The 27177-nt window shown below is 35.6% G+C and overlaps 2 protein-coding genes across 4 annotated transcripts; both read right to left on the bottom strand.

The window, feature by feature from the left end:
- Window positions 1–15417: 15417 nt before the first annotated feature.
- Window positions 15418–16243, bottom strand: LOC148563694 (uncharacterized). Its single transcript, XM_088487707.1, has 2 exons — window positions 15710–16243; window positions 15418–15615 (listed from the first exon to the last, which is right to left on the bottom strand). Exons 1-2 carry the CDS (start codon window positions 16241–16243, stop codon window positions 15418–15420), a joined length of 732 nt encoding a protein of 243 aa, XP_088343833.1.
- A 4616-nt stretch (window positions 16244–20859) lies between these two features.
- Window positions 20860–25300, bottom strand: LOC107643517 (UPF0496 protein At3g19330). 3 transcript variants are annotated; one of them, XR_002362678.2, is made up of 5 exons: window positions 24985–25300; window positions 23959–24890; window positions 23217–23284; window positions 21693–21803; window positions 20860–21144 (listed from the first exon to the last, which is right to left on the bottom strand). XR_002362678.2 is itself a non-coding variant. In XM_088488743.1 (5 exons), exons 1-5 carry the CDS (start codon window positions 25067–25069, stop codon window positions 21042–21044), a joined length of 1308 nt encoding a protein of 435 aa, XP_088344869.1. In that variant the 5' UTR covers window positions 25070–25300; the 3' UTR covers window positions 20860–21041. The 3 variants fall into 3 exon arrangements, 2 of the variants coding, with proteins under 2 accessions (XP_088344869.1, XP_020979110.1); XM_088488743.1 differs by lacking the exon at window positions 21693–21803 and adding an exon at window positions 23372–23467 and having other exon boundaries at window positions 23935–24890; XM_021123451.2 differs by lacking the exon at window positions 21693–21803 and having other exon boundaries at window positions 24985–25298.
- Between the last annotated feature and the right edge of the window lie 1877 nt (window positions 25301–27177).

Here is a 27177-nt window from a genome sequence, read left to right as displayed (position 1 = left end):
CGGGCCTGAAACTGGGTCCAAAGCAGCCCAGAAATCGCCCCAGCGAATTCTGATATCTATAGCACGTGACGCTCGTCACGCGTACGCGTCAGCCACGCGTACGCATCGCTAAACAAATCCCTGGTCACGCGTACGCGTCATCCACGTGTATGCGTCGCTTGTCTGCTTCACCAGTCACGCGTACGCGTGCGCGTTGCTGTCAGCTTCTCAAAACTTCAACTTCTTGTGTTCCTTCCACTTTTGCATGCTTCCTTTCCATCCTCTAAGCCATTCCCGCCCTATAAACCCTAAAAATACTTAACAAACATATTACGGCATCGAATGGTAATAAGAGAGAATTAAAATTAGCAATTTTAAGGCCAAAGAAGCATGTTTTCAATCATAATACAGAATTGGGAAGAAAAATGTAAAACATGCGAATTCTATGAATAAGTGTGAGAATAATGGATAAAATCCACTCAATTCAGCCTAAAATGTACCACGAAATAGTGGTGCATCAGGCATGCAGTTGAGTTGAGGGATTTTATGTTTGATAAGTGCTTGATCTCTGCATTTATCGAGCGGTGGAGGCCGGAGACCCATACGTTCCACCTTCCGTGGGGTGAGGCCAGCATTACGCTCGAGGATGTTGCCTACCACACTGGACTACGCACTACTGGAGAGCCTGTTGGAGTTGTACCAGAGACTTTCAGCGGTGGCATGGGCACCCAACATGGGAGCGGGCTGAGGATTTATTGGGCGCCAGGCTGCCACCACCGCAGGAGGAAGGGAAGTAAGTGTTTGGGATCAGGATGACATGGCTCAGGGACCGAGTGGCATATATCCCTGATGGGGCAGCCCCAGAGACTCTTCGGCAGTATGTCCGATGCTACCCGATGATGCTTATTGGGGGTTTCTGTTCACGGACAAGTCGGCTACACTTGTGCCGTTGAGATGGCTGCCACTGTTAGAGGATTTCGATCGATGCAGCCAGTTATCATGGAGTCTGCACTTCTCTGCTATACCTACCACTCGTTGTGCACAGCGGCATCCCATGACGTGACGTGCATTGCGGGTTGCATGCCGCTTCTTGTATCGTGGATATACCATAGGTTTCCGTGCTTCAGTCCAGCAGGTTACGACGTCGTCAAGTTCCCACTTGCTTCCAAGTATACGAAAGTTGCATCTAGGGTGTCCCGTCCTCGTGGATGTGGGACTGGACACCACTTGGATCCTGCCGCTGGATGGCGTTAGTTACCATTATTACTATATGTATTTTGCTTATTACTTATGTTTATAGACCTCCATCACATGTATGACTCTTTTTTAGTGCATCCAAATGTATAACTTGACTTGTTTATCCATGTGAATATATGTTTTTTTTATAGAAAATATTGTAACATTTATAAATAAAAATTGTCATGCACACTAGACCGTATCTCGGATGCAGTGGATTAAGGCTAATTAAAGCCATATCTCGGATGCACTGTATCCGAGATATTGTCTTGTTCATATCTCGGGTGCATCCGAGATATGACTGACACGTGTCGTATTACAGCACGGGGGAAGTGCATCCAAGATACGTTTATATTGTGATTTTTTTCACTGCATCCAATATGTGACTCAAAATATAATTTAGTAAATACTTACACGTTTATTTAAATCGATAAATATTATATATTTTTAATTTAAATAAAAAATTCAAGAAATAATGAATTTTAACTATACATGACAACTATTTTACACTAAAAGTAATATAAATAACTATAAAAACTTATGTGTAGCCATATAATTGTTTATATAGTATTTTATACTTATTGTATGATAGTACTGTAAGCAGCTGAAATGACCTATTACGTAATCAACTAAGATTATGGTTGTTGTTGACTAATTCTGTATCATTTTAGCAATTAAAGGACACAATGATCTTTAACAAATTATAAAGAATTCAAATATAGGGCAATTATCATGTAATATTAAACATTGTACCTTAAACATTGTATCTTAAGCATAAAAAATTAAAAACACATATCAAAAGAATGGATTTAGATTCTTTAAATTTTGAATTTTATTTTAAAGAATAAAATGTGATGTCTTATTATTTATTTTATAAATAGGATCAAGAGAAAATATGAGAAAGAAACTATTTAAAGGTGAGAGATCTTTACTCTTTAAAATAAAAATTCAAAATTTTGAAGATCTAAATTCTAAAAAAACATATTCAGTTAGGTTAGACCACTCAGCTATTTGATTGATTTATTAAACTAAATATTATATAATATTATCTATGTATTTATTAAATAATAATATTAAATAATATAAAATGATGATTTTATTCCTTTTCTATAATTATATCATTTTGAAACAATTTTTTTACACATTCCAGATATAAAAAAATATTATATAACCATTTTTCAACTAAAATATTTAAATAAAAATTAATGGTTACATAATCAATTATACTAAAAAATGAATATACTAATAAATAATTATTAAAAAAATTTAATTTTTTTAACATTTTCAAAAACACTCGTAGTCAAAATGCAAAAAGTTTTTTCAAAAAGTAAAGACTGAGTCAAAATACAAAACTCATTATGTCATAAAGATGGTGTTCCACTGTTCCTGGTGAAAATATTTGCAGCATATCAACATAAATGTAATGATGGATTAATTAACCAATAGTATTAGATTGATTTTGTTGTGATGAGGATGGATAAAAATGATGGATGTTCATTTATGGGTAGTTCATTTTTTTTATGTTGAAAGAAACAAATTCTTAGGATGAAGCAAATTTAATGAAGTTTAAAACATAAACTTTGTACGTCTATAAAAATATGTACTGAGACAAAAGGGTTACACATAATAATAAATACTTTTTCCTCTCTCTCTCTCTCTTTACACACTGCAATAACATAAAATTCTCTTTTTCTCTATTTCTCTCCGTGGATTTTTAAATTGCAATATACTAGTAAATATATAAATTACTTATATTATAGTGAGATAATTATATTGAATATCAATACTCCACTTTTCTATTTATACTTCTTTATTTTATATTATATCTTCCTTGTTTATTTATTTCACAACACGTTATCAGCATGAGACTCTAGTCAAATTTTAGAAATACTCAAGTAACAAATTTTTATTATGTCGAAACTCTCTCATCTTGAATTTAATGGTTGTGATATATATGAAAACAACTATTTATCATGGATATTAGATACTGAAATCCATCTTGATTCAATAGATCTTGGAGATATTATTAAAGCTGAAAATAATGCATCACAAAAGGATAAAACCAAAGCCATGATCTTCCTTCGTCGTCAGTGACGGACCCAAAAAATTTATGTTGGGGGGCAAAAATAATACACATTACTATCAAAAGATATATTAATTTAAATTTAAAAATATAAAAGTACACATTAATTATTCGAATACAAAAAAAAAATAAAAATTACATTAGCCGCTAGCTTTCTTTGCTTCAAATCTTGAAGGTACTTCTCTTCTTGTTTTCATATTTTGAAAATGTTGAATAATTGTTTCATTATCAACTTGATTGAATGTCTTTCTTTCTATATATGTAACTAAACAATCATTCAACCACTCATCTCACATTCGATTACGAAGTCGACTCTTTATGATATTCATAGCAAAAAATGTTCTCTCAATTGATGTCGTTGCCACAGGTAGAATCAAAACTAATTTCAACAGAAGAAACGCCAATAGATAAATAATATGCTTTTTTGTCTCAACTAACTTTTGAGATAGTCCGCAGATTTCATTTATATTTGAGAATTGATCATCAAGACACATATCTAATATAAAATTCTCAAGTTGACTATCAAGTGCCAAAAGTTGAGTAGAAGAGAATTCATGTGGATAAAATTCAGCTAAATGAAGTAACTTCTTCTTATCAAATACAAAAAACGAGTCACTTGGATTCAAACAAACTATACAAAGAAGTAGCTCGGTATTTACCTCTGTAAAACTATTGTTAAGCTCTTGAAGTTGTATATCAACTACTTGACAAAATAATTCAACTTGAAAATGATGCAAGTTTGAGACTTTTTGGATTTTGTGCCTTGATCTTCCTTGTGTTACAAATATGTCATTCATATTTGGAACAAGAATATTGTGACTATCACAAAACAGTGAAACTTCATTGAGCAAAGAGGACTAACCATCGTCTCTTATACTTTGCAATTGTTGCTTGGGCACTTTAACTAATGTCATAGCATTTAAATATCTTGATCACTTCTTTGTAGAGTTTAAGACAACTCATTAGTAACTCCTAATATACTTTTCATCAAATGTAATTGAATACAAATTCAAAAGATTGAATATGATTCAATAATTGACATGCATCAGCTCTTTATTCAGGATTATTTTCATCTTCCTCAATGACTTCAAGAACTTCTACCGTGAAAGAAAAAATAGAAATCAAGCTAAGTATTGTACCATAATGTGAGCCCTATCGAGTATCACCTATCCTTTTCAATGTTGTTTCTTGATTTAAACCATGCCCACTAGAAACATCTCCATTTGATAATGCAACAATTGTTTTTTGCATTTGACTTTCACGAAGCATGTCTTTACGTTTACAAAAAGCTCCAACAATATTGCACAAACTAGCAAGTAAATTAAAAAAATAGTACAATTTCGACATGTTTCTTTGTAACAACCACAAGTGCTAATTAAAGTTGGTGAACAAAACAATGACCATAAAAAGCACAAACATTTTCTTTCAACATCAAACTTTTTAAGCTATTAAATTCTCCCTGCATATTACTAGCTCCATTTTAACCTTGTCCACGTATTCTTGCTAAGTTTAAATTATGCTTTGCTAATAAAGATTCCAAAGCTACTTTTAACGATAACGCATTTGTGCTAGAAACATGGACAAGGCCAAGAAATCGCTCCATTACAATTCCTTCTTTGTTCACATACTGCAAACAAACAGCCATTTGCTCTTTAACAGAAATGTCTCGAGTTTCATCAACTAAAACAGCAAATAAATCATCTCCAAGATCATCAATAATAACTTTAGTAGTTTCATTTGCAGCAGCTCTAACAATATCTTTTTAAATTTTAGGTGCTACTAATTTAAGGTTTTCATGAGCATTTTTAAAAACACAATCAATCTTTGTATTATGTTGAGCAAGAAAGTCAAGAAGCTCCAAAAAATTACCTTAATTGTTTGAATTGTGCGATTCATCATCACCATAAAAAGCCAATCCTTGCCGCAATAATAACCTAATGCACTCAATTGTTGTTGTTAAGTGAGTTCGGTAATCTCTTTTAGCTTGGTCTGAATGCTTTTGAAAAATAACTTCAATATGTTGCTTTTGCTTCATGAGTGCTTCGCATTTTCTTCAAGCTTGATTATGAGCACTATCATGATTTCCAACATGTATTTGTAATCGCTTCTTCTTCTTCCAATTTGAAAAGCCCTCTTTTACAAAAGCATCACCACTCGCACCATCAGGTTTCATAAGATAGCAACAGAGACAAAAGATAGCATCTTTTGAAATACTATATTCCAACTAATTGCCAAATTCATCAAACCAATCAGCATTAAATCTACGAGAGAAATCCCAAAATTTGTTTGTGAAAAATCATGTTCTCTTGATTGACAAGGACCTTTTTGCAAATAAGCTCGTCTAACTTCATCTCTGTCATTTGGATCATAATTTGAAATTTTGAATCGCTGTCCAGGATCAGCTACCAGACTTTTCACATTGAATTCTAAGAACTTCTTTTTATTAGAAGAGACTAATGGAGTGACTTCAGATTCTAGTGGTAGATTTTTTTTTAAATATTTTTCTATTACTATTTCTAAAAATAAAAAAGATATATTCTAAATTAGTAAATTGATCAATTCACTTTAAAAATTTATATGCAACATAATTACATATAATAGAATAGAACGAAAGATAAACAAATAAATAATAAGGATCACTAAATTGAGAATAAAATAAAATATATAAATTCATGAAGAGAATAAAAAAATAGATTAATACCTTAACTATAATTGTTTGAATTAAAATTTGTAATTAAAAATATCAAAAAGAGAAACAATGAAATTAAAAGATACATAGAGTCATAGAGAGCTATATAAAACAAAATAGAGAATTTAAAATTTACCTTTTGATGAAGAGAATATGACCACTAGATAAGGAATAGAAAAAGAATGTTGAAAACATGAAACTAAGAAGAGGGTTTAAGAGAATAAATGAGTGACGGCTGGGATTTGAGAACTGAAGAAGACTAAATTTGATTAGATTAGCTAATAGTCAAAATAATAGAAAGATAAAATGGGTTTAGGGCTTTAATAATTTGGGCTTAATTTATTTATAGTGGGATCATTTAAAATTTAAAATGGGGGCATATTATATATGTATATTTTTTTTGTTTAAAAAATAAAATGAGACTGGGGGCAAGTGCCCCCCATTATCAAGCATAGGTCCGTGCCTTTTCGTCGTCATCTTGACGAAGGATTGAAAAATGAATATCTCACATTAAAAAATCCTGAAGATCTGTGGAAAGACCTTGAAGAAAGGTACAATCATCAAAAGACGGTGATACTTCCTCAAACCCGATATGAATGGACGCACTTGTGTTTAGAGGATTTTAAATTCATAAATGAATATAATTCAACAATGTTTGGAATCACCTCACGAATGAAATTTTGTGGAAAAAAAATAACTGATAATAATATGTTAGAGAAAACTTTCTCGACCTTCTATGTCTCGAATGTGCTCCTACAGCAGCAGTATCGAGAAAAGAGATTTAAAAAATATTCTGAGTTAATTTCTTACATTCTTATTGCTGAATGCAACAATGAGTTGCTTTTAAAAAATCATGAAGCGTGCCCAACTGGCGCCGCCCCATTTTCTAAAGTAAATGCGGCAAATCATTACCCCAGAAGAGGTAAATGGTAAGGTTTTAGTAACAAGAAAAATTATGGAAGGAAGAAGAATTATGTTCACAAGAAAGGATCTCACCAGAAGTAGGAGAAAGAAAGAAACACTAGGCAAAATAAATCAACATAGGATAAATGTTTTTGTTGTGATAGAAAGGGCCATTGGTCGCGTACCTGTTGTACCCCAAGACACCTATTCGTTTCAAATGATGCTGAAAATTCCACCACTCATTATCATGTATCTGATTTTTTTGAAGATCCTGAAGGAAATATTGGTCATTTGATCAATGATGAAATAGTTTAATATGTGAGATTGTTAAGTATTTATGTAAATAAATAATGTAAGAAACTTATTGTTAATTTTTATTTTCTATGCATCTGAATTTTAAGTATGATGTATAATAAAATATTTATGAATTTCAAAATTACTAAATGTGCCAAGTTCTAAAATAATAATAATAATAAAATTTTTAGTATATGATACTGTTGAGTTTGGAAAACTAATATCTAATTTGATGATCAAACATTATTAAATTATTAAATTGTTATTTGTTTTCAATAGGTTGTTTAATGTGTTTGTTAGTGTGCAAGTTTTATATTGGGTCAAAAGGCAATATAAGCCTAACTTCTTATTTAAAATTAATTAAGCCTTGTGCAAAAATTAATTTTAATATAAGTGATTGAATGCTGAAATAAAAGAAAACCAAATTGCCCAAATCACAAGCCCAAGTAAACTCTTATCTTGATCTAACAAGGCCTTGATCCGAATTGAGAGAAGAAAGAAAGTAATGGTCCAAAGATCTCATTGCTTGGTTTGGTTACCTACTCCCATAGACTAATGAATTTCAAATTTTAACTCAATTAAGTTCATGCATTGGTAACTAAAAAGATAAAATTCATTTTGGTTGAATACTTTTTTTGGTAACCAAAACTCAAAATTAAATTGAGTTTAATTGAGCATTGAAAGCTTTGTCTCTTCTCTCTCTTTGTTTTCAGTCATATCATTTGTCAGAGAAGAAGATAGAAGTCATCAGAAGAAAAAGAAGTTACAAGAAAAGCCTATGGAAGAAAGGCTATGAGGAAAGAAGATCTGAAGAAAGGCATGGCAAGATTTTTGCAATTAAAAGCGAGATTTTGAAGAAGAGCTTCAAGATCCTCCATACCAAGAAAAGAAAGGATCTGCCTCTATCAGAGAAGAAGATCTCAGTTACAAAAGCTCATTTCCATTTTTGTTCATCAAAGAAAGAAGATAGCCTCTGGAGCTACACATAGGAAGAAGCATAAATGGAAGGAAAGAAGCGACTCCGGGTCAGAAGATCATCAAGAGTCCGAATCTTTTCTTGGAGCCAAAGATAAGATCAAGGGTTCAGATTAAAGGAGCTTGATGAAAAGGGTTGAGAGAGGTACATGCATGTTGGTTTTTGGTTTTCCCTCTCTCTTCTCTTTGTCTGAACCGCGGCTATTTATTGGAGAAGATGTTGTTGGGTTGGTTGAACTGGTTTCAATCTTGGAAGCTTCCCCTTCTATATTAAGGGTGAATGGCTAAGGGTTGAGATCAAGGAGAGAAAGTAAAAGCACGAAGTTCTCATAGCTACCCGAGCTTCCTGAGTTCTTCTCCTTCAATGTTGTTCATTTTGTTTTCTTTTTCTTAGTATTGTCTGCCTGAGTCTCATGGTAAAAGGCAAACATGGTGAGATTTGTAGGAAAAAGCCAGTGATAGGTAAAAGGCAGTGAGCAATATTAGAGAAAAAGCCATAGATGTCTCAAAGTTTCTTTGTACATCTGTATGTTGTGTTTCATGATCCTGTGGGGATTCCCTTGCAAGTTGGGTTAGCACTTTGTGGTTGAAAGCTAGGTTTTGAGTCCTAGTCAAATTCAGATTGGGTGTAGAATCTAGATTTGCCCCAGATAGGAATGGGTAGTTCTTAGAGAGAAATTGGTGTTTGTAATATTGTGAAAACATAGTGAAATTCCATCATTGTTGTGATAGAGACTGGATGTAGGCCACATTGCACCTAGTGGCTAAACCAGGATATATCTAGTGTTAATTCTTCATCCCTACTCCTTTATCTGTTTCTGTTAATCAGGAGACGAAAAACAAAAAGTGTCTCTCAACTCGGCACGAGACAAAACAAAAGTGTCTCTCAACTCGACAGGAGACAAAAGCAGAAAAATCTTCTGAAGTTTCTTTAAAAAGGCAGAAATTATTATTCAACAAAAAGGGGCTAAGATTCAACCCCCTTCTCTTAGCCACTGATTACCATCAGATACTATGTACAGTATTTCTTAGAAAAATAATCAAAAAAAATAATTTTATGCGCATATATTTCTACTCATTTTATTATTTGTATTTGAAGAAAATGGCAAGAACATATAGTGAAGATGTTTGCCTTGTGGATATTGCAAGTTCGCATACTATTCTCAAAAGTAATATATATTTTACTCATCTTGTGCCAAAAGAAGAATATGTTTATACTATTATTGGCTCAGACAATGTGATAGCAGGTTCTAGAAGAGCTATAATTTTATTTTCCAGAGGAACAAAATTCATAATAAATAATGTACTACTGTCTATCAAATCTCTAAGAAACTTGTTGAGTTTCAAAGATATTCACCAAAATGGATATCATATTGAAATAATGAATGAGGAAAATCATGAGTACTTATGTATCACAACTCATGATCTAAATAAAAATGTTATATTAGAAAAGTTACACTCACTTTCATCTGGGTTATATTATACTAAAATTAGTGCAATTGAATCACATGCCATTGTAAACCAGAACTTTACTAACCCAAATGAATTCATAACTTGGCATGATCGATTGGGTCATTCGGGAATAACCATGATGCGGATAATTATTGAAAACTCTCATGGACATTCACTAAAGAACCAGAAGATTCTTAAATCTAGTGAATTTTGTTGTGCTGCATGTTCTCAAGAAAAGCTAATTTTAAGGCAATCACCAGTAAAGATTATATTTGAATCCCTTGAATTTCTAGAAAGGACTCAAGATGATATATGTGGACCGATTCATCCACCATGTGGATCTTTTAGATATTTTTTGGTTCTAATAGACGCATATTTAAGATGGTCACATGTGTGTTTATTGTCTTCTCGCAACCTAGCGTTTGCAAGATTACTTGCTCAAATTATTCAATTAAAAGCACAGTTTTCAGAAAATTCAATCAAAGAAATTTGTCTTGATAATGCTGGTGAATTTACTTTCCAAGCCTTTGATGCTTATTGTATGGCTAATGGAATAAGCATTGAACATCTAGTAGCTCATGTTCACACACAAAATGGGTTAGCAGAATCACTTATTAAATGCCTCCAATTAATTGCTAGACCCTTAGTTGTGAGAACAAATCTCCCAACCTCGGTTTGGAGGCATGCTATTTTACATGCCACAACACTTATCTGTTTGAGGCCAACAAGTTACCATCAGTTCTCTCCTATGCAATTAGAATTTGGCTATCAGCCAAATATTTTCTATTTAAGAATATTCGGGTGTGCAATATATGTTTTCATTGCACCACCTTCTCGCACCAAAATAGGACTCCAAAGAAAATTGGGGATATATGTTGGATATGATTCTCCTTCTATAGTAAGGTATCTTGAGATACAAACTCGAAATGTATTTAAAGCCCGATTTGCAAATTGTCATTTTGATGAATCAAAATTTCTAACATTAGGGGGAGAGAATAAACTTCCTAAAAAGGAACTTAATTGGAATGCATCATCCTTGATGCATTTAAATCCTCGATTAGGACAATATGAACTAGAAGTTTAAAAGATTATACATTTGCAAAGAATAGTAAATGAACTACCTGATGCATTTTCTGATACAAAGAGGATAACAAAATCTTATATACCAGCAAAAAATATCCCAATTCGAATTGATGTCCCAGTTGAACAAGTGGCCATTGAAACAAATTCACGCCAAAAGCATGATATACCTATCGGTTTCAAAGACAAAAATTTTCAAAAAAGAAAAGAGGTAAATACTATTCCTGTTGAAAAAGACATAGTAAAGACATCTGTAGTTGTCCAAAATTCTGATATAATTTTGATGCCAGAAGACGTTCAGGTACCTAAAAATTGTGAAAATGATGAGATCTCAATAAATTATGTCTTTACAGGAGAAAAATGGGACCGAAATAAGACAATTGTCAATGAAATATTTGCAGATAATGTGGCATTAAATATCATGCATAAAAGTAAGGATCTTGAGCCAAGATCAGTCGAAGAATGTCGACAAAGAAATGATTGGCCAAAATGGGAAGAAGCTATGAAGGTTCTTGCAAAACGTAAAGTCTTTGGACCTGTAGTCCGTACACCAGAAGATGTAAAACCTGTTGGATACAGATGGGTATTTATGAGAAAACGAAATGAGAAAAATGAAGTTGTACGCTACAAAGGCCCGGTATAGATTATGAAGAAATATATTCCCCTGTAGTGGATGCAATAACATTACATTATTTGGTCAGTTTATCCGCATACCATAAACGACATATGCACCTAGTGGATATGGTAACAACCTATTTATACGGATCATTAGATCGTGCTATCTATATGAAAGTCCCTGAAGGACTAAAGATATCTAAACCACCAAATGAATATTCGCAGGGGTTATACTCAGTCAAATTTAAAGCAATCTGGACAAATGTGGTATAATCGTCTTACTGAGTATATAGCCAAAAACGGATTCAAGAATGATGATATCTGCCCATGTGTTTTCATAAAGAAATTTTCATCTGGGTTCATTATAATTACTGTGTACGTTGATGATTTAAAATATCATTAGAACTTCTAAAGAGATTCCAACAATTATAAAAACTCTAAAAGAAGAGTTTGAGATGAAAGATCTTGGAAAGACTAAATTTCGTCTCGACTTGCAGATCGAACATACAAAAAACGGGATCTTTATTCATCAAACAACATACACAAAAAAGATCTTGAAGAGATTTTATATAGATAAGTCACATCCATTAAGTACCCCAATGATTTTAAAATCTTTGGATGTGAAAATGATCAATTATGTCCTAAGGAAGAAAATGAAGATATCCTTGGTCTTGAAGTACTATATCTTAGTGCCATTGGAGCGCTAATGTATCTTGCTAATAATACACGACACGATATATCATTTGCTGTGAATTTACTAGCAAGCTATAGTTCCTCTCCAACTAAAAGACATCGGAATGGAATCAAACAAATCTTTCGATATCTTCATAGAACGGTTGATATAGGATTGTTTTATCCCTATGGATCCAAGTCACAACTAGTTGATTATGCAGATACAGGATACTTGTCTGATCCACACAAAGAGAGATCTCAAACAGGATACCTGTTCACATATGGTGGTACAGCTATATTATGTAAGTCCACGAAATAGACAATAGCAGCAATCTCCTCTAATCAAGCTAAAGTACTAACGATACATGAAGTAAGTCAAGAGTATTTTTTACTTCCAATGTATTCTATCATCATGTGGATTGATTGATCATAAAATAGCTCAAACTATTCTGTTCGAAGATAATACAACATGCATTGCTCAACTTAAGGGTGGATACATCAAAAGTGATAAAACAAATCATATTTCTCCCAAATTTTTCTTCACTAATGACCTTTAAAATCAAGGAACAATTGATATCCAACAAATCCACTCAAATGACAATCTGGCAGATTTATTCATAAAGTCACTTCCAAAATCCTCCTTTGAAAGATTAATACATCCGATTGAGATGCGCCAATTTCGAGATATTAAATAATGATGATAAGAAGGGGAGACTGTACTCTTTTTTCCTTGATCAAGTTTTTTTTTCATTGGGTTTTTCTTGACAAGGTTTTTAATGAGGCAATCCCCATTACAAAGGATAGTGTACTCTTTTTCCTTTACTAAAGTTTTTTCCATTGGATTTTTTTTAGTAAGGTTTTAACGAGGCATAATCCTAAATGGTTATCCAAAGGAGAGTGTTGTGACGAGAATGGATAAGGATGATGGATGTCCATTTATGGGTAGCTCATTTTTCTTATGTTGAAAGAAACAAATTCTTAGGATGAAGCAAATTTAATGAAGTTTGAAACGTAAATTTTGTACACCTATAAAAACATGTACTGAGGCAAAAGGGTTACACAAAATAACAAATACTTTCTCCTCTCTCTCTTTATACACTACAATAACATATAAAATTCTCTTTTTCTCTATTTCTCTCCGTGAATTTTTAAATTGCAATATACTAGTAAATATATAAATTACTTATATTATAATGAGATAATTATATTAAATATCAATACTCCATTCTTCTATTTATACTTTTTTATTTTATATTATATCTTCCTTGTTCATTTATTTCACAACACATTTTAAATTATATGGGCCATTTCTTTTGGTGTCTAAATTATATGGACCATTTATTAATATTTAAATGAAAATCCAACAAAGGATTAGTCTAAACTAAGACGCATAGAATGCACGCGCATAAATAGTTAAATGTGATTCATATGTTGAACAAATTCATTCAGCGACAATATGGTAAAACTATAAAAGTGTTGAATTTGATAGTGTGAAAATTGGACAAATATGGGTATGGGTTGTAATGGATTGATTAAGCATGCTTATTAACAATGATGTTGCCCTCAATGTATTTCAGCGCTTAGATGGTTAAATAAGTTTTATTTGATACAATACTGGTTTCCTTGCATTTAAAATGTTAACTGAATCTACGAAAGGTGGACATATTTCTTGTTTCCCTTGCGTTTAAAGTGACAACGGAATTTGTGAAAGGTGAACATATTTCTTGGTCTCTTTCTAGGCCGAGTCCGCTTCACGTGATTTTTTTTTATTTCCTAAACCAAAAATAGTGATTGGAATAGGAGGACGAGTAAGGGTGGAAAATGGACCTAAACCCGTTAGGCCGGTCCGCGTAATTCACCAAAAAAGAAAATTGAAACCGCTACACTTTAAAATTCTGCCTAACCCGCACTGCTTAAATCGTGGGCTTTAGCGGGGCGGGGCGGGCCTCCCCGACAGGCCCATCATTTTTTTGCCCATGTTGATTTTATTATTTTGTTTTAAAAACCTTGGTTTATGATTATGCTTATTATATATTTATAATTGTAAAAATCTCAATATTTGTAAATTTAGAAATTATAATATTTTTATGTTTTTAGAAATTATAAATTTATCACAATAGTTGTGAATTATATATATTATTTAATATTTAATAATAAAAAAGGAGATTTGGTGGGCTTGACTGACTAAAACCCCATAGTGGTCCCTGAAATTGGGCGAGTTACCCATAATCGTCCTTGACTTTTAAATTCCCTAACAGTATCCCTCACATTCAGCTCTGGGACCCATAGTTGCCCTGTGACCCTTTCTGGCGCACAGTCAGCAAATAGAGTAATGATCTGGCACCTCCCATGCCATGCTGGAGCCAGCAACGGCTAGCTGACGTGGCAAATCTTAATTTTCTACCCAATGTGATCCTGGTCCCATTAAAACCCTAAAAGCTAAGAATGATTATTATATGTAGTATCTCTTCTTCCTTTCTCCTTCGTCCTATAATTGTGGTCTACCATTGTGATTTAACAGAGATTACATTGATGCTCTGAAGCAATGTTTGGAGGTGAAGGGCAAGTCAGTGGGAGCTCGATACGGTCAACAAGCAATGGATACAGGGTGAAGACCCAAAAGCGTAGCAGGGCTACGCGTGTACCAGAATGGTGTGGTTGCGGCTGCCGACCTGTGCTCCGGTGGTCTAGGACAAATTCCAACCCAAATAAGCTCTTTTTTGGGTGCCCAAATTATAATGTTAGCGGTAATTGTTGGGTTTTCCTGATTTTTCATTCGTTCCCCAACTTCTAATTTGGTTATTGAAACATTCGTTGATTGCAGACAATTGGTAAAAGATGGTGTGGTTTGTTTGTTTGGGCAGATGTTGGGCAAGAGGCTGTGCCTGCAAAATCAGAAAGTGTTAACTACAATGATGACCAGAAGATGACAGAAGGTTAGAGGCTGAAAAAATTAGAATATGATGTTATGAGTCAAAAGTTTATGATCAAATTATTGTTTCTGGCTGTTTCTGTAATGCTGTTATTCTTACTAGTGGTATTTTGCAAACTTTGAACTCAATGTTGAGTAATGATGCGATTGAGATCATATGTGTAATATTTGCATGAATGGAAAAAAGTTGCTCAACATCTAACTGTGTTAGCCAACCTTTTGGAGATATTAACTGTACTTGTATCACTAAAGGTAATCTGGATATATAGCAATAGTAAAATATATTAATTATTTTAAACCAACAAAGTCATGAGTCATAAGTTTTGACTGTCTTACAAAGCCATAAGCAAGGTGTTGCTAACAAAATAAACATAACCATATGTCTGGTAACAAAGTAGTCATAAACACAAAGTGAACCTAACCGAACAAGCATGTTATACAAAATTACTTGCAAATTGTCTTATACAAAATAACTCCCAACACAACAAGCATGTTATACAAAAGTCTTCAACTTTTCTTCCTAGGTGCCTTGAATCCCATAGTGGGAATGAACTTGAGGATACTGCCAAGCCTTGCAGCTGTTCCAGAACTAGCACCTTGCATGGGATTAACTGGCGCATGGGCAGAAGTTGGCGAGTTAGATGATTTTCTCTTTGGTGGCAGCTTATCCGGTCTTGACTTAGTGATGGTACATACTTCAGCAGCCTACAAGAATTGTAGTATATCAGAGGATGTGCTTATAATTACATAACACTAAACAGTTTACAAGTTGTCATTAGATGAAAAATAAACTGATTACCTGCTGCGACTCCTCTGGTTCAAAGTAAATTGGTCGAGAAAGCTCAACTTCAACTGGTTGGACATTAGTGTTTGTAGAGTCAGCTGGAGCATTCGTACCAACATTGGTGTCATCAGCAGCATTCGGATCAGGTTCAGCATTGGGGTTAGGTTCAGCAGCATTTGGACCATGTTCAACAACATTAGCTTCAGCTCCACCTATATTCTTAGTAGCAGCTTCTACTTTTGCAGCAGCAGTATCTGCTAATTTCTTCTCTTTACAATCCCTCTTTGTGTGGCCCTTCTCCCCACAGTAGCTGCATGTGAATGGTGCAAGCTGCCTCTTTAGGTTTGTGTTGTCCTTGGTGGAAGTGGGTTTGGATTTTTTGTAGCCACATTTAGCTTCATCTGTGTCCATCCGCCTTTTTTGTTGTAACTTACCTGGCCCCCTTTTAATCTTTGGAGGTTGGTGCTTAAGAGATTTTGAAATCTCCCAGAAGGTCTGCCCAGGAATGGGATTGAAATGATGCTGATATGTCTCCCTATAGGATTCCATAGTAACTAGTTTGTGGCAAAAATCCTCTAGATTTTTGTTCACCCTAGTTAGTGCAGCACAGGCATGCACACAGGGTATTCCTACATCTGAAATAGCAATGAATCAAGTTAGTACTTAGTGTATGGTAATAATGTATGAATAAATGTTACTTTCTACATAATAAAATCAACCTATCAGCATCCAAAATTGACATGTGCAAAGGTGCTTTCCTAGATCAACAACATGATTGACTGGGTAAGCATGTACCTCAAATTTCTCATAACCAGTATCACCTGTCCATATTGGGTGCCAATATTTTTGACTCTTTTCTCACTTTCTCCAAACGATTGTGAATTACCGGCGGTAACTTACCCACATGATTAGCTAATTTAACCTTGTTCTTTACTATTGTTCTCATGACAAACATTCTCACACCGTCAAGTAAAGTAATGATTGGCTTGGCCCTGGCCTCTTTAATTTTTGAGTTGAATACCTCACACGTATTATTACATATACTATCCAATTTAGGCCTGTGACTGAATTGACTCCTGGTCCAATGTTCTCCTCCCCACTGTGATAGATATGCCCATGCATCCTCGTTGATGTGCTTGATCTTGTCCATATTGTCTCTGAACTCTTGATACGTGGTGGCTCGTGCACACTCCCACAGCAAGGATCATAGTTGTAAATCCTTCTATTATTTGTTAAAATTTCTCCACAAGTGCCAAACACAAAAGCGGTGATGAACCCGTGGCATCACCTCTTCCATTGCCGGCAATAAACCCTTGGTACAAAACCATATACCATATCAGCATAATAGTCCCTAACTCTCATTCACGCTCACCATAATAGTCCCTGACTTTTGATAATTTACACATAATAGTCCTTGATTTTGATAAACGATACTCATATAGGTCCATTATATCTATCGTTCCTTATCCTAAGTATTAAAATTCAGCATAGACATGAATAACAATGCATACAATTCCCTGATGAATAAACAACATAGATGTTCAACACATGGAAGAGATAACAATACATACAATTTTCAGCTCTACTTATGGATAACAATGCACCTTTTTCTTACATACTCATAAATAAAAAAATACCTTCTGCATGTCAGATATAAAGCACCACCCATGTTGCCTATAGTCTCCAAGGTCTTGGTGTAGCAACTCAAGAAACCACTTCTAATTCTCCTTGTTTTCTACGCCAACAATTGCCCACGCTATGATGTAGATATGGTGATTAGCATCCTGCCCCACTGCAGACAGAATTTGCCCACCAAATTGAGTTTTCAGGAAAGCACCGTCCAGTCCAATCAACGGTCAGCATCCGGCTTTGAAACCATTCTTGCATCCATTCAAGCACACATACATTTTCTCAAACACTGGATCAGATTCTGGTTGGGGAGTGCAACAAATTTCAACTGTTGATCCAGGATTAGTCTTAAGAAGTGTAAGACCATAATCCCTCAGGATTTTGTATTGTTCCTTTTCATCCCCGAACACCACATTTTTTGCATCAAAGAGGGCCCTTGATATTGAGTTCTTGTTCAAGAACAAGTCAAACCTTGACTTGAAGTAAGTGGCAGCATCACAATATTTGAAATTTGGGTACTTCCTAACCTTCTTGACTAGTTTTCTCGCCACCCAATTTCTGTTAGCTGCCCTGTTCTTATCCTCCCTTGGGCATGTATGATCATTAACGAAGGTCTTTATTTGCCAACAAGTATCTTCATGATCCCTTGATGCATACACCACCCATGGACATCCTTTCACTTTACAAGTAGCCCTCATCCTCACATTGTCATTCTTCCTGAACCTAATCCGTCTGCCCTCTTGGATTGTGAACTCCCTAACAGCCTCCTTAAAGTCCCATTTTGTGTTGAATTTCATGCCAACTTCCAATTGCAGTTCTCCAAACCTTATACCTTCTCTAAACACAGGACAAAAATCTTTGGACTCCTCATCTGTCCCCTCATCCTCTGAATTTGGGGGAGTCTTCATTTCTTCAGAATGCCACAAATTTACCCCGTCTGAGTCAGCCCCTGGATCGTATGCATTATATGCATCATCCTCTGTTCCTCCCACAAAGCACAGGTCCACATCCCCATCTGAGACCTCCTCAACAAATGCATCATATCCTCAATAGTAACTTGGTCTTTATCCTTAGCAAATGCAGTAGCAGGAGCATGTTTAAATCTGATGTCTTTTTTAACAGTCTTAGCCTTACAAACATCATTATCATAATCATCATCATCAGAAGAACTATCTTCGATCCTTGACTTATACAAACTATCTTTGTCACTATCATATGAATCAGAGGATAGTGCATCACCTCCCTCCTGTCGTTCTTGCATCACTGCCTTTCCCTTAGCAACACTCCTCGTACAAGGCCTAAATTTATGGGTGGTTGTTGTTGTTTTCTTCTTGAGGGTGGATTTGGGTGTGGAGTTGGGTGTTGCTGTTGACACACTTTTAGGGAGAATAGGCTTAGTAGGAGGTTTTGGCTTTTGATTAGTAGGAGGCTTTGGCTTTGGATTAGTGGGAGGTTTTGGCTTTTGATTATTAGGAGGCTTTGCCTGAGATTGATCATTTGGATTGGCAAGAGGCTTCTCTTGACTTGGAGGTTTTGGATTCGTGAGAGATTCTGACTTAGTTGGAGGTGTTAGATTAGTAGGAGGTATTGGATTATAGGAGGGTTCGGAATGTCAATGGTTTTGACAGGCGTTGGCTTGTTTTGGGGGGATTGATTGCTGGGGTTTCTCGTTTTGTCATTAGGAGTGACCGTAGCACCTTCTTCTTCTGCAACATCCACTCCTGTATTGTCCATGCCTACCTTTTCTTCCTGATCTTGTAAATAATCTGGAGATGACACCTTATGCTCAAAATACACATCCACCAATCCATTATTCTTGTGAGCAAGGAAACACATCTCCCTAAGCTCGTTGCACTGTTTAGATTCCTTAATCCAGTTTCTAACGTCCTCCCGGGGACTAGCCACCAACAATGAAGGATCTTGTCATAGCCTAACTCCTTGTAATAATTTCTTATGAAGAAAACGTCCAAGGTATCCTCATCCAGATCACCTAGGCAAGTTAAGTTATCAGGGATATACCTCAATTTTCCTTCATCACCTTTCTCAAAGTTTCCTCCATGATGAAACATTATATCCAATAACACATCCATCTGCACCAACAACTCAAAACCATTAAATCACACCAATCGTAACAGAGAACTTCAACATGATATTAAAAACCTATAAATTAATATCACAATCACCACCATGCATTAACCCAATGTTGAAAAAATCTCTGTTTCATTGCTTGAAAACAGAGGATATACACACCAAACCCTTTGCCCTAACAAAAATCCTTAAATACAATCCTTTAGGGTAATGCAGCCATAAAACTCTAGGACAACCCAACACACTAACAACGCAATGATACACCTTCATTATATATTGATTCAGGAAATAAATTCGAAAATTATTTCAACCAACACATACCTTCAACGACGCAGAAGACAGAGAAACCACTTGCCTCCAAAGAAACACCAAACTCTTCAAACGAAGTGTGACAGTGGAGGAGACGGGGAAGATGAAGCTAACTCGGTGCCATTGATGAGAGAATGCGAAGACGAAGACTGAGCGTGGAGGAGAGGAGACGAAGTGTGAGAATGTTCAAACAAATATGGTGAAGGCAAACCGTTTTCAAGGGCTCCAATGCATGAACGACGTCGTTTACTTTTTCATTGGGCGCCAAATTGATACTGCGTCGTTTCACTTGGCTCCAGCATGGCATGGGAGGTGCTAGATCATTACTCCGTTTGCTGACTGTGCGCCGGAAAGGGTCACAGGGCAACTATGGGTCCCGGAGCTGAATGTGAGGGATACTGTTAAGGAATTTTAAAAGTTAAGGACGATTATGGGTAACTCGCCCAATCTTGAGGACCACTTTGGGGTTTTAGTCACGTCAGCCCGCTGTTAGCGGGACGGGACGGACCAGCCCGCCAGAGAAATAGAAGCTGTGATCCTTGTCGAGATCAGAGAGCCAAGTCCCAGGACCATTGGAAGACCCGACAAGGAAGCTGAAAGGGACCTAGTCGACGAAGTTCGAAGCATAGCCCACTTATGAGAACTTGCCCTAAAACAAAGAGTAAGCCTAAAGTACAATTAGCACATAGCAAGACGCAAATTCAAACAAGGAGACCTGGTCCTACGATGCAATGACATCCTCTCCTCCCCCCACCCCAGAAGAAGAGAAGTTAACTCTCAACTTGGAGGGACCTTACCCAGTTAAATCCATGACTGGGAAAGGCGCTTGCAAGCTAGAATGACTCAACGGCAAAGAACCACCAAGATCATGAAACACCACAAACTTGCGATACTACTACTCATGAACGAGTACCTGAGTTGGTAACTTTAGTAAAATTTGTTAAAATTTAGCTTTTCTTTTAGTGATAATTTTTCTCATTTTAGACTATTCTAACTTTCTTAGGCACTCTTTCCTACCCAAAGCAGCCGGGAGATTTTGACGAAGCCCATATTCTTTTAATATTTCTAATAAAAATTTCCTCAGCTGCATCCAAACAAATCTAAAATTCAATAATGGTCGCATTTGAAAGACATCGATAGTAACATAGTAACATCTGAAATGACTCAATTATTTACAAATTTCATTATATTTTTGCACCCTTAACATCCGAATTTCATTATTTCTAACATTCAGTGTTCTTCATTTCCAACCCGGAAAACATAATACTCCATAATATCCAAAATTTATTATCTCTACATCTAAAACTCTTCAATTCCAACATCAAAAAACATAATCATAACACCCAAAATTCATTATTTTCAGCGTCCGAAACTCCTTAATTCTAAGACTCATACGATGGTGTTTCGTCCACTTCAAAATTTGTCTGCAATACAAAAGCCAAGAAAAATTGTCACAATTGTGTTACAGGATTAGTCATGAATAAAACATGAAGTTACTAAATCAGAATCAAATTATAAAAGAAACCTATTTGATATCATCATATTATTTTTAATATACATCTATAACTAAAACTGTAGATGGGGACTATAAATTTTTGTATCAAGGAAAAAAGAAGCAAGATTTAATTTAAATATTTTATTTAAATCAAGTTTGATAATTAGGTAATGCCAAAATCAGCTTGCAATGCTTTTTACAATTATTGTGCAAGTATCATGCAAACCTTTTGAAGAAACAAGAGGACAATGAAATTTGAGAACCCATACAAATTCAAAACATCCAGATTAATGAAATTTGAAAAAGAAAAAAACACACACAAAAAGAAACCAGAAAATCCAAACTTGTTAGTGCTGGAAAATGAAGCGACATCCAAATTAGTAGTACTTAGACGCCTCCATTTTAAACCCCTGAGCATCAGAACTAGTAGTACTTAGACCTGTAAGCAAACCAAATTCACTAAGCAAAAGCACTCACCCCAGAATATCATGTAGGTTTCCAACACCAAAATACTTGCTACCCCCAACTTTTCATTTCACCTCTCATAAGGAAGCTAAGGGGGAAAGGATAATGGATAATAAAAATGTTCTGCAACCGGATCATAGCAAATGTATTAAAGAATAGTGACATAAACTGATGAAATGCCCATGAATATTTTCCCACTAAAAAAGGATTGACTTGCTTCAAAATGGGACCGAGAAAAGTACTATAAACTGAATATACCACTAAACAAAGATTTAACACCAAATAAGGAAAGTCATTATATCTTAAATCAAAAGTCAACACCAGCAGCTAGAATCTTTTATAGTAAGTACACTTGAAACTGATGCTACTATATATATTTTCTATACCTGATATTTTCGAAAAATTTTAAAAATATCTCTAGCATTCGATTTGTTTTAATTTTATTTCTAATATTTTAAATAAGTTTCAATTCTACATTGGATTTAATTTTTTTATGGTCAAGGTTTGGTCATTTTTTCTCTTTACCAATTTTATTCTTAACCACATCACTCACTCTAAGCCTTTTAACCCTAATCCAAAATCCCTCACTCTGAACGCCAATCAAACACACTTAGCCCAACTTTGAAATACTTCATATAATTAAAAAGGACAAACTTTGATGGTCCTTGCCTCAAGGACAAGCTCAGCCACCTTCGTGTCTAGAGCACCGTCCCTCTTTGTGTTCCTTTGCTTTTCCGACAACGACATTTTCGACATCTAGAGAGCTTTCGCAAGGTCAATGACCAAGGGGGAAAAAACTCCCAGTGGTTCCATGAGAGTTGCACCATCCTCAGCAACAATAACTCCCTCTATCTCCTTCAATATGACGTGGTGGCAAAACTAAGAGAAATCATCAATCACATGATGGGGTTGCGGGTGATGATGGGAGTGAGGGGTTGGGGTGGTGGTTGTTATGATGATAGGGTGGTGCAGTGGGATTAGTCGATAATGAGGTACATTGGCAGGGTTGAAGTTGGCGTGGACAGGATGGTAAGGGTTCAGGGGTGATGAGTTTGGGAATGTAGGTTTGACGCGGGTTTGGGCCTTTGGGGGATTGAAATGAGGGGTTAAGGTTAGAGTTTTAGGGTTAGGATAAGAGGTTGGGAGTAGAGTGTTGTGGTTAAGGGAAAATTTGGCAAAACAAGAATTTTATCAAATGTTTATTGTCAAAAAAGTAACCCCAATGGTAGAATTGCAACTTATTTAAAACGTGAGACAAAATTGAACAAATTAAACATTACGAGTATTTTTGAAACTTTTCAAAAACTTAACACAAAATGTATACTTTATATTTTGCATGGCATTGCAAGACACTACATATATTTTATGGCATCATCTAGCATTGAAGCTTTGTCTCTCTATTGAAACCAAACATGTCAAAATGTCCCCATCCATAGACAAAATTTGGTGAAAGGAAAAAATGAAGTTAAGAAAAACGAATCTTTTCTCAGATGAAGCTAAGAGTGAAAAGATAATGAATGATACATATTAGTATACCTTATTCGAATCGGAATTAATTTTTCCATGGCCTTCATCTTCTCATCAATTCGCCTCCTCCTAACGCTCTGGCCATACAATGAAAACCATTAATGAAAACTTCTAAGTGAAAATTTTCTAAGAAAATTGAAGGACCAACCAACCAAAGACCAAACCTCTTTCAGACAAATTATGAAGCTGGGTTTCTCTTTGAAAAAAGTAGATGGAAATGCCGAAGCCACACCATTCTTCAACATAAAAAGCAAGCATATGTACAAACAAACAAAAGCATCCTTTCATAAACAAAACTGAATCTGTATCTGATTACTGCAATCACTAAGATAGTAGGCAACAGAAAAATGCTTAAGAAAAATATTGCAATTTTGAACTTAAAAGAAACCAACAAGAAGGCAGAATTGTTAAAAAGTTTAGGAAGTACATCAACATTCCACAACAATGAAATATGAACTAGGGTGGCAATGGCTATTAGGTGGCAAGCTACTCTCTGTCTCTGATATGAATGAATGGATGGTTATGGTGAATACAATAAGGGTGTTTCTTCAATAGGCCATAGCAGTATGAAGTATGAACTGAAATCTAGCACAAACATTAGTTTAAACCCTTTCCTGAAATAGCAGATTACGTTGAAGACCTGGACCAGCAATGATCACACATACAACAAACAAAAAAAGGATCAATTGGTTAAAAACAGGAACTAGGGAGTTTGATGACCACATATCTCTTTAAGGAGCAAAACTCTCGCCTTGTTGACAGTGTAAATGCAGAGGCATATGTGCTCCGCAAGATCATCAAGCTGGCGGAGAAAACTTTCATTGTTCTTGCATAGGAGCTTGAAAACCTCCTGGATAGGATAACTCGCCCTTCCCCTCTCCAACCCCATCCTAACAAGAAGCTTGTCTCCCTCAATTGTAGTGTGGAGTCGAGCCACGAGTCGATCAATGGTGTCGAGGTCATAGCTCAGCACGTAAGCACCTTTGGCAGCGGCATCTAGCTGTGCCAGCCTGGCAACTTCCCTCTTTTCAGCCGCACAACTCGGATTGGGGATGTAAGCACTGCAAAAGGGACCAGCAGCGGCGGCAAGGGCAAAAACGGCATGAATTGTGAGTGCAACCGCCGCAGCTGCCACTCCAACCGCAGTGGCGACGAAACAGAGAGCAGAACCGGCAGTAGCGCGCCGGAAGAGGCGAATCCGAGAGCGAGACTTGCCGAGGCCAAAATCAAGCTGGTTTCTAAGGTCTGTGAGGCAGTTACGGATGTCTTTACTGGAGACATTTGAATCAGGGAAAGGGTTTTCGTTGCCATCGAACTGAACGAAGAGATCGAAGGTGCGGTCACAATCATGGGAGTCGCGGAGGTCGAAGAGGGGTGCGTACATGGCTCGTGCGCGATCGACGCATCGATGAAGGCGGAGGCAGTGCTGCGAGGCGGTTTCGGTATGGTTGAAGTAAGTGCTAATGAGGCTGGTGAGGCTGCCGTTTCTGTTTCTGATTATTGTGTTGTTGTTGAGTGCTTCATTTACACAATCTCCGTCAGGGTTAAGAAGGTGCACTTCGCCCTCCGCTGGAGCACCCTGCATCATGGACCTAATCTCCGCATAGGATTTGGCCTGCACTGTAAGGTTGTATTCGCGAGAGACGCTCGCTGTGGAACTGGATGTGCTGGGTGTGTTGTCACCTGTCATTTATACAAACAGGTAGGTTATAAGGATGGAAGCACTAAGCATTAAGCTTGAGGCATTTCATTTTGTAACTTCTTTTTTTATTCTTACCATGGGAAGACGGTGGAAGACTTGGAACTGAAGCAGGTCCTGAGGATGAATTGGTGAATGACTTGAGGAATAGACAATCCCGCATTCTAATTTTGGTTAGGAGGAATTCTCAATTCTCAGTTTATATTGGACACTTGTTCTGCGTCACGTTGCGCAGTTCCGCCGAGAGTCCGCTTCACCCCAACAAATGAGAGAAGGAAAGTTGGCGAGAGATTGCCGTAACACCGCGTGCTTCTAACAGTTAGTTACATTGAGATGCCGTAAGTCAATCTTGCACTAGAACAACACTACTTCGGCTGCGCTTGGATTAGCGTTGGATCGCAAAAGAGTGCATTTTTTTTTTGTATATTTAATTTTTTTTTGGTTGAATTAATACTCAAAAGACCTATAAAATTTGACTTCCAATTCAATTTAGTCCTTAAACTTTTAATTGACTCAAAATATATCATAAAATTTTAATGCGTGTCTTAAATTAGCCTTTCTATCCATTTCCATTATCAAAAAAGCTGATTTGACACATTTCGTTAACACCTGACAAAAATGAAACGATGTCGCTTTTAGATTCGCGCCAAAATTAAACCAAAACATCTTGTATGATACTAAAAGGGTTAAAGTAAACCCCAACTCACTATTCCCTTGTTACAGCCTCAATTGACGCTTCTTCTTCTTCCTTCTCTCGTCGACGTTGGACTTGAGAAGAACTAATGGTGTCTCAGTAGGCCAATTTAAAAGTTTTCTACACTTGTCTCGTTTGTCTATAATGAAGAAGAAAATCCTACTAACTTACCGTTGTTCAAGAACAGGTTAGTAATAAAATCGTTATTCTCAACCTTCAATGTTCTGATTTCATAATTGTTGTTGGGTGAGGATTGTTGTTCATTATTTTGTGTTCTATTTGATCAGTAAATTGTTCAGATAAATGGGTTATTTACAATAGTTGATAGTGTTAAGGTTCTCCTAGTAGGGTTTAAATTTTTTAAATGAATTTTCACTATGATCAAGTGTTACTGATGCGTCTGGTACAAAAATGTTATTAATGATGATATTTTTTTTTATTTTTTAGTTGATTATTGGTTAATATATTTTTTCTGAAGTAGTTTATTAGAAGTTGAAATACATAGAGGATTTAACTTAATATTTCCTATTTTTAAATAGAGTTTGATGATGCACGATTTCAAAATGGATTGAACTTAGTGTAGTTGTTAACCATTCTATATTTTTCAATCTTATTTGCAAATAGATGATGGTATAACAATTGTGTATCATTATGAAGGTAGTTTTGTGACCAAGCCAAATGACAGTGTGGTTTATGAGACTAATCACACTGATAAATTGATTGGGCTAGATGAAGATGTATTGAATGTATTTTCACTGAGGGATTATTATAAGGTGCTAGACTATGATAACATGGTGGAGTGTTGTGGCTTGTTCCTAATAGATCTAAGAAGAGTGGATTGAGAGCAGTAAACAATGACAAGGAGTTGCTAGAGATGTGCTTCATTGTAAAGAATAATCAGAAAAGAGTGCACATATACTTTGAACATGGAGTTTTCCAACCTACGATAAATGAGGCACCTGACTGGATGGCAGTAGTGGCAATGACTCCCATGATTCCTATGAATCTGCAGAAGACAATTTATATAAGCTTAGACCACAAGACAGCTCTACTAAATCATATATCGAAAGTGGCCTATCTGGTGCAAGGTTGAGGAAAATGAAGTTTAAGCATGCTCCAAGTGCTACTTGGAAGAAGGGAAAGGAGAAAATAGTGGAGGAAGATGATAGTCTTATAGTAGAGAATTCGGATGAAGAAGTAGACTGGCTACAAGTGTTGGGCAACAAAGTAGATTATGGTTTAAAATGTTGACTGGATCAAGTTGTGTAGGACATATTTTGTGGAAAGCTTTTTCAAACTATGCTATTTTGAGTCTCTGTTATGTAGAGTATTGTGTTTTGTCTAGGATAAACTTAAATATGTGTGTATTTGATGATACTCTAGTCTTGAAGTGTGGTATATTACAACAGTTACTGCCACTACTGCTTATTATGATGACAATGATTAATTACTATGAATTACTAAATTAATGTGATTAAGTATAATTTACTTAGATGTGATTAAAAAATAATTGAATAACTATGCACCGTAAAAAATTGTTATTATTGAAGGATAAAATTAAAATTTAATTCTATGTA

This window comes from Arachis ipaensis, chromosome B5, assembly GCF_059453495.1.
Source record: "Arachis ipaensis isolate K30076 ecotype BB chromosome B5, ASM5945349v1, whole genome shotgun sequence".
Classification (NCBI taxonomy): domain Eukaryota; kingdom Viridiplantae; phylum Streptophyta; class Magnoliopsida; order Fabales; family Fabaceae; genus Arachis; species Arachis ipaensis.
This window is presented reverse-complemented; position numbering and strand designations above follow the sequence as displayed.

Bases quoted from the DNA above. Each gene is read 5' to 3' on its own strand.
- LOC148563694 (XM_088487707.1), bottom strand. From the start codon at position 16,243: ATGGAATCCTATAGGGAGACATATCAGCATCATTTCAATCCCATTCCT. The intron at 15,616-15,709 runs GTAATCAGTTTA...CAATTCTTGTAG, and splicing joins AACCAGAGGAGTCGCAGCAG to GCTGCTGAAGTATGTACCAT.
- LOC107643517 (XM_088488743.1), bottom strand. From the start codon at position 25,069: ATGCGGGATTGTCTATTCCTCAAGTCATTCACCAATTCATCCTCAGGA. The intron at 23,468-23,934 runs ATATGTGGTCAT...GTTTGTTTGTAC, and splicing joins GAGTTTTGCTCCTTAAAGAG to ATATGCTTGCTTTTTATGTT. The intron at 21,145-23,216 runs GTATACTAATAT...TTTGTATTGCAG, and splicing joins TTAATTCCGATTCGAATAAG to ACAAATTTTGAAGTGGACGA.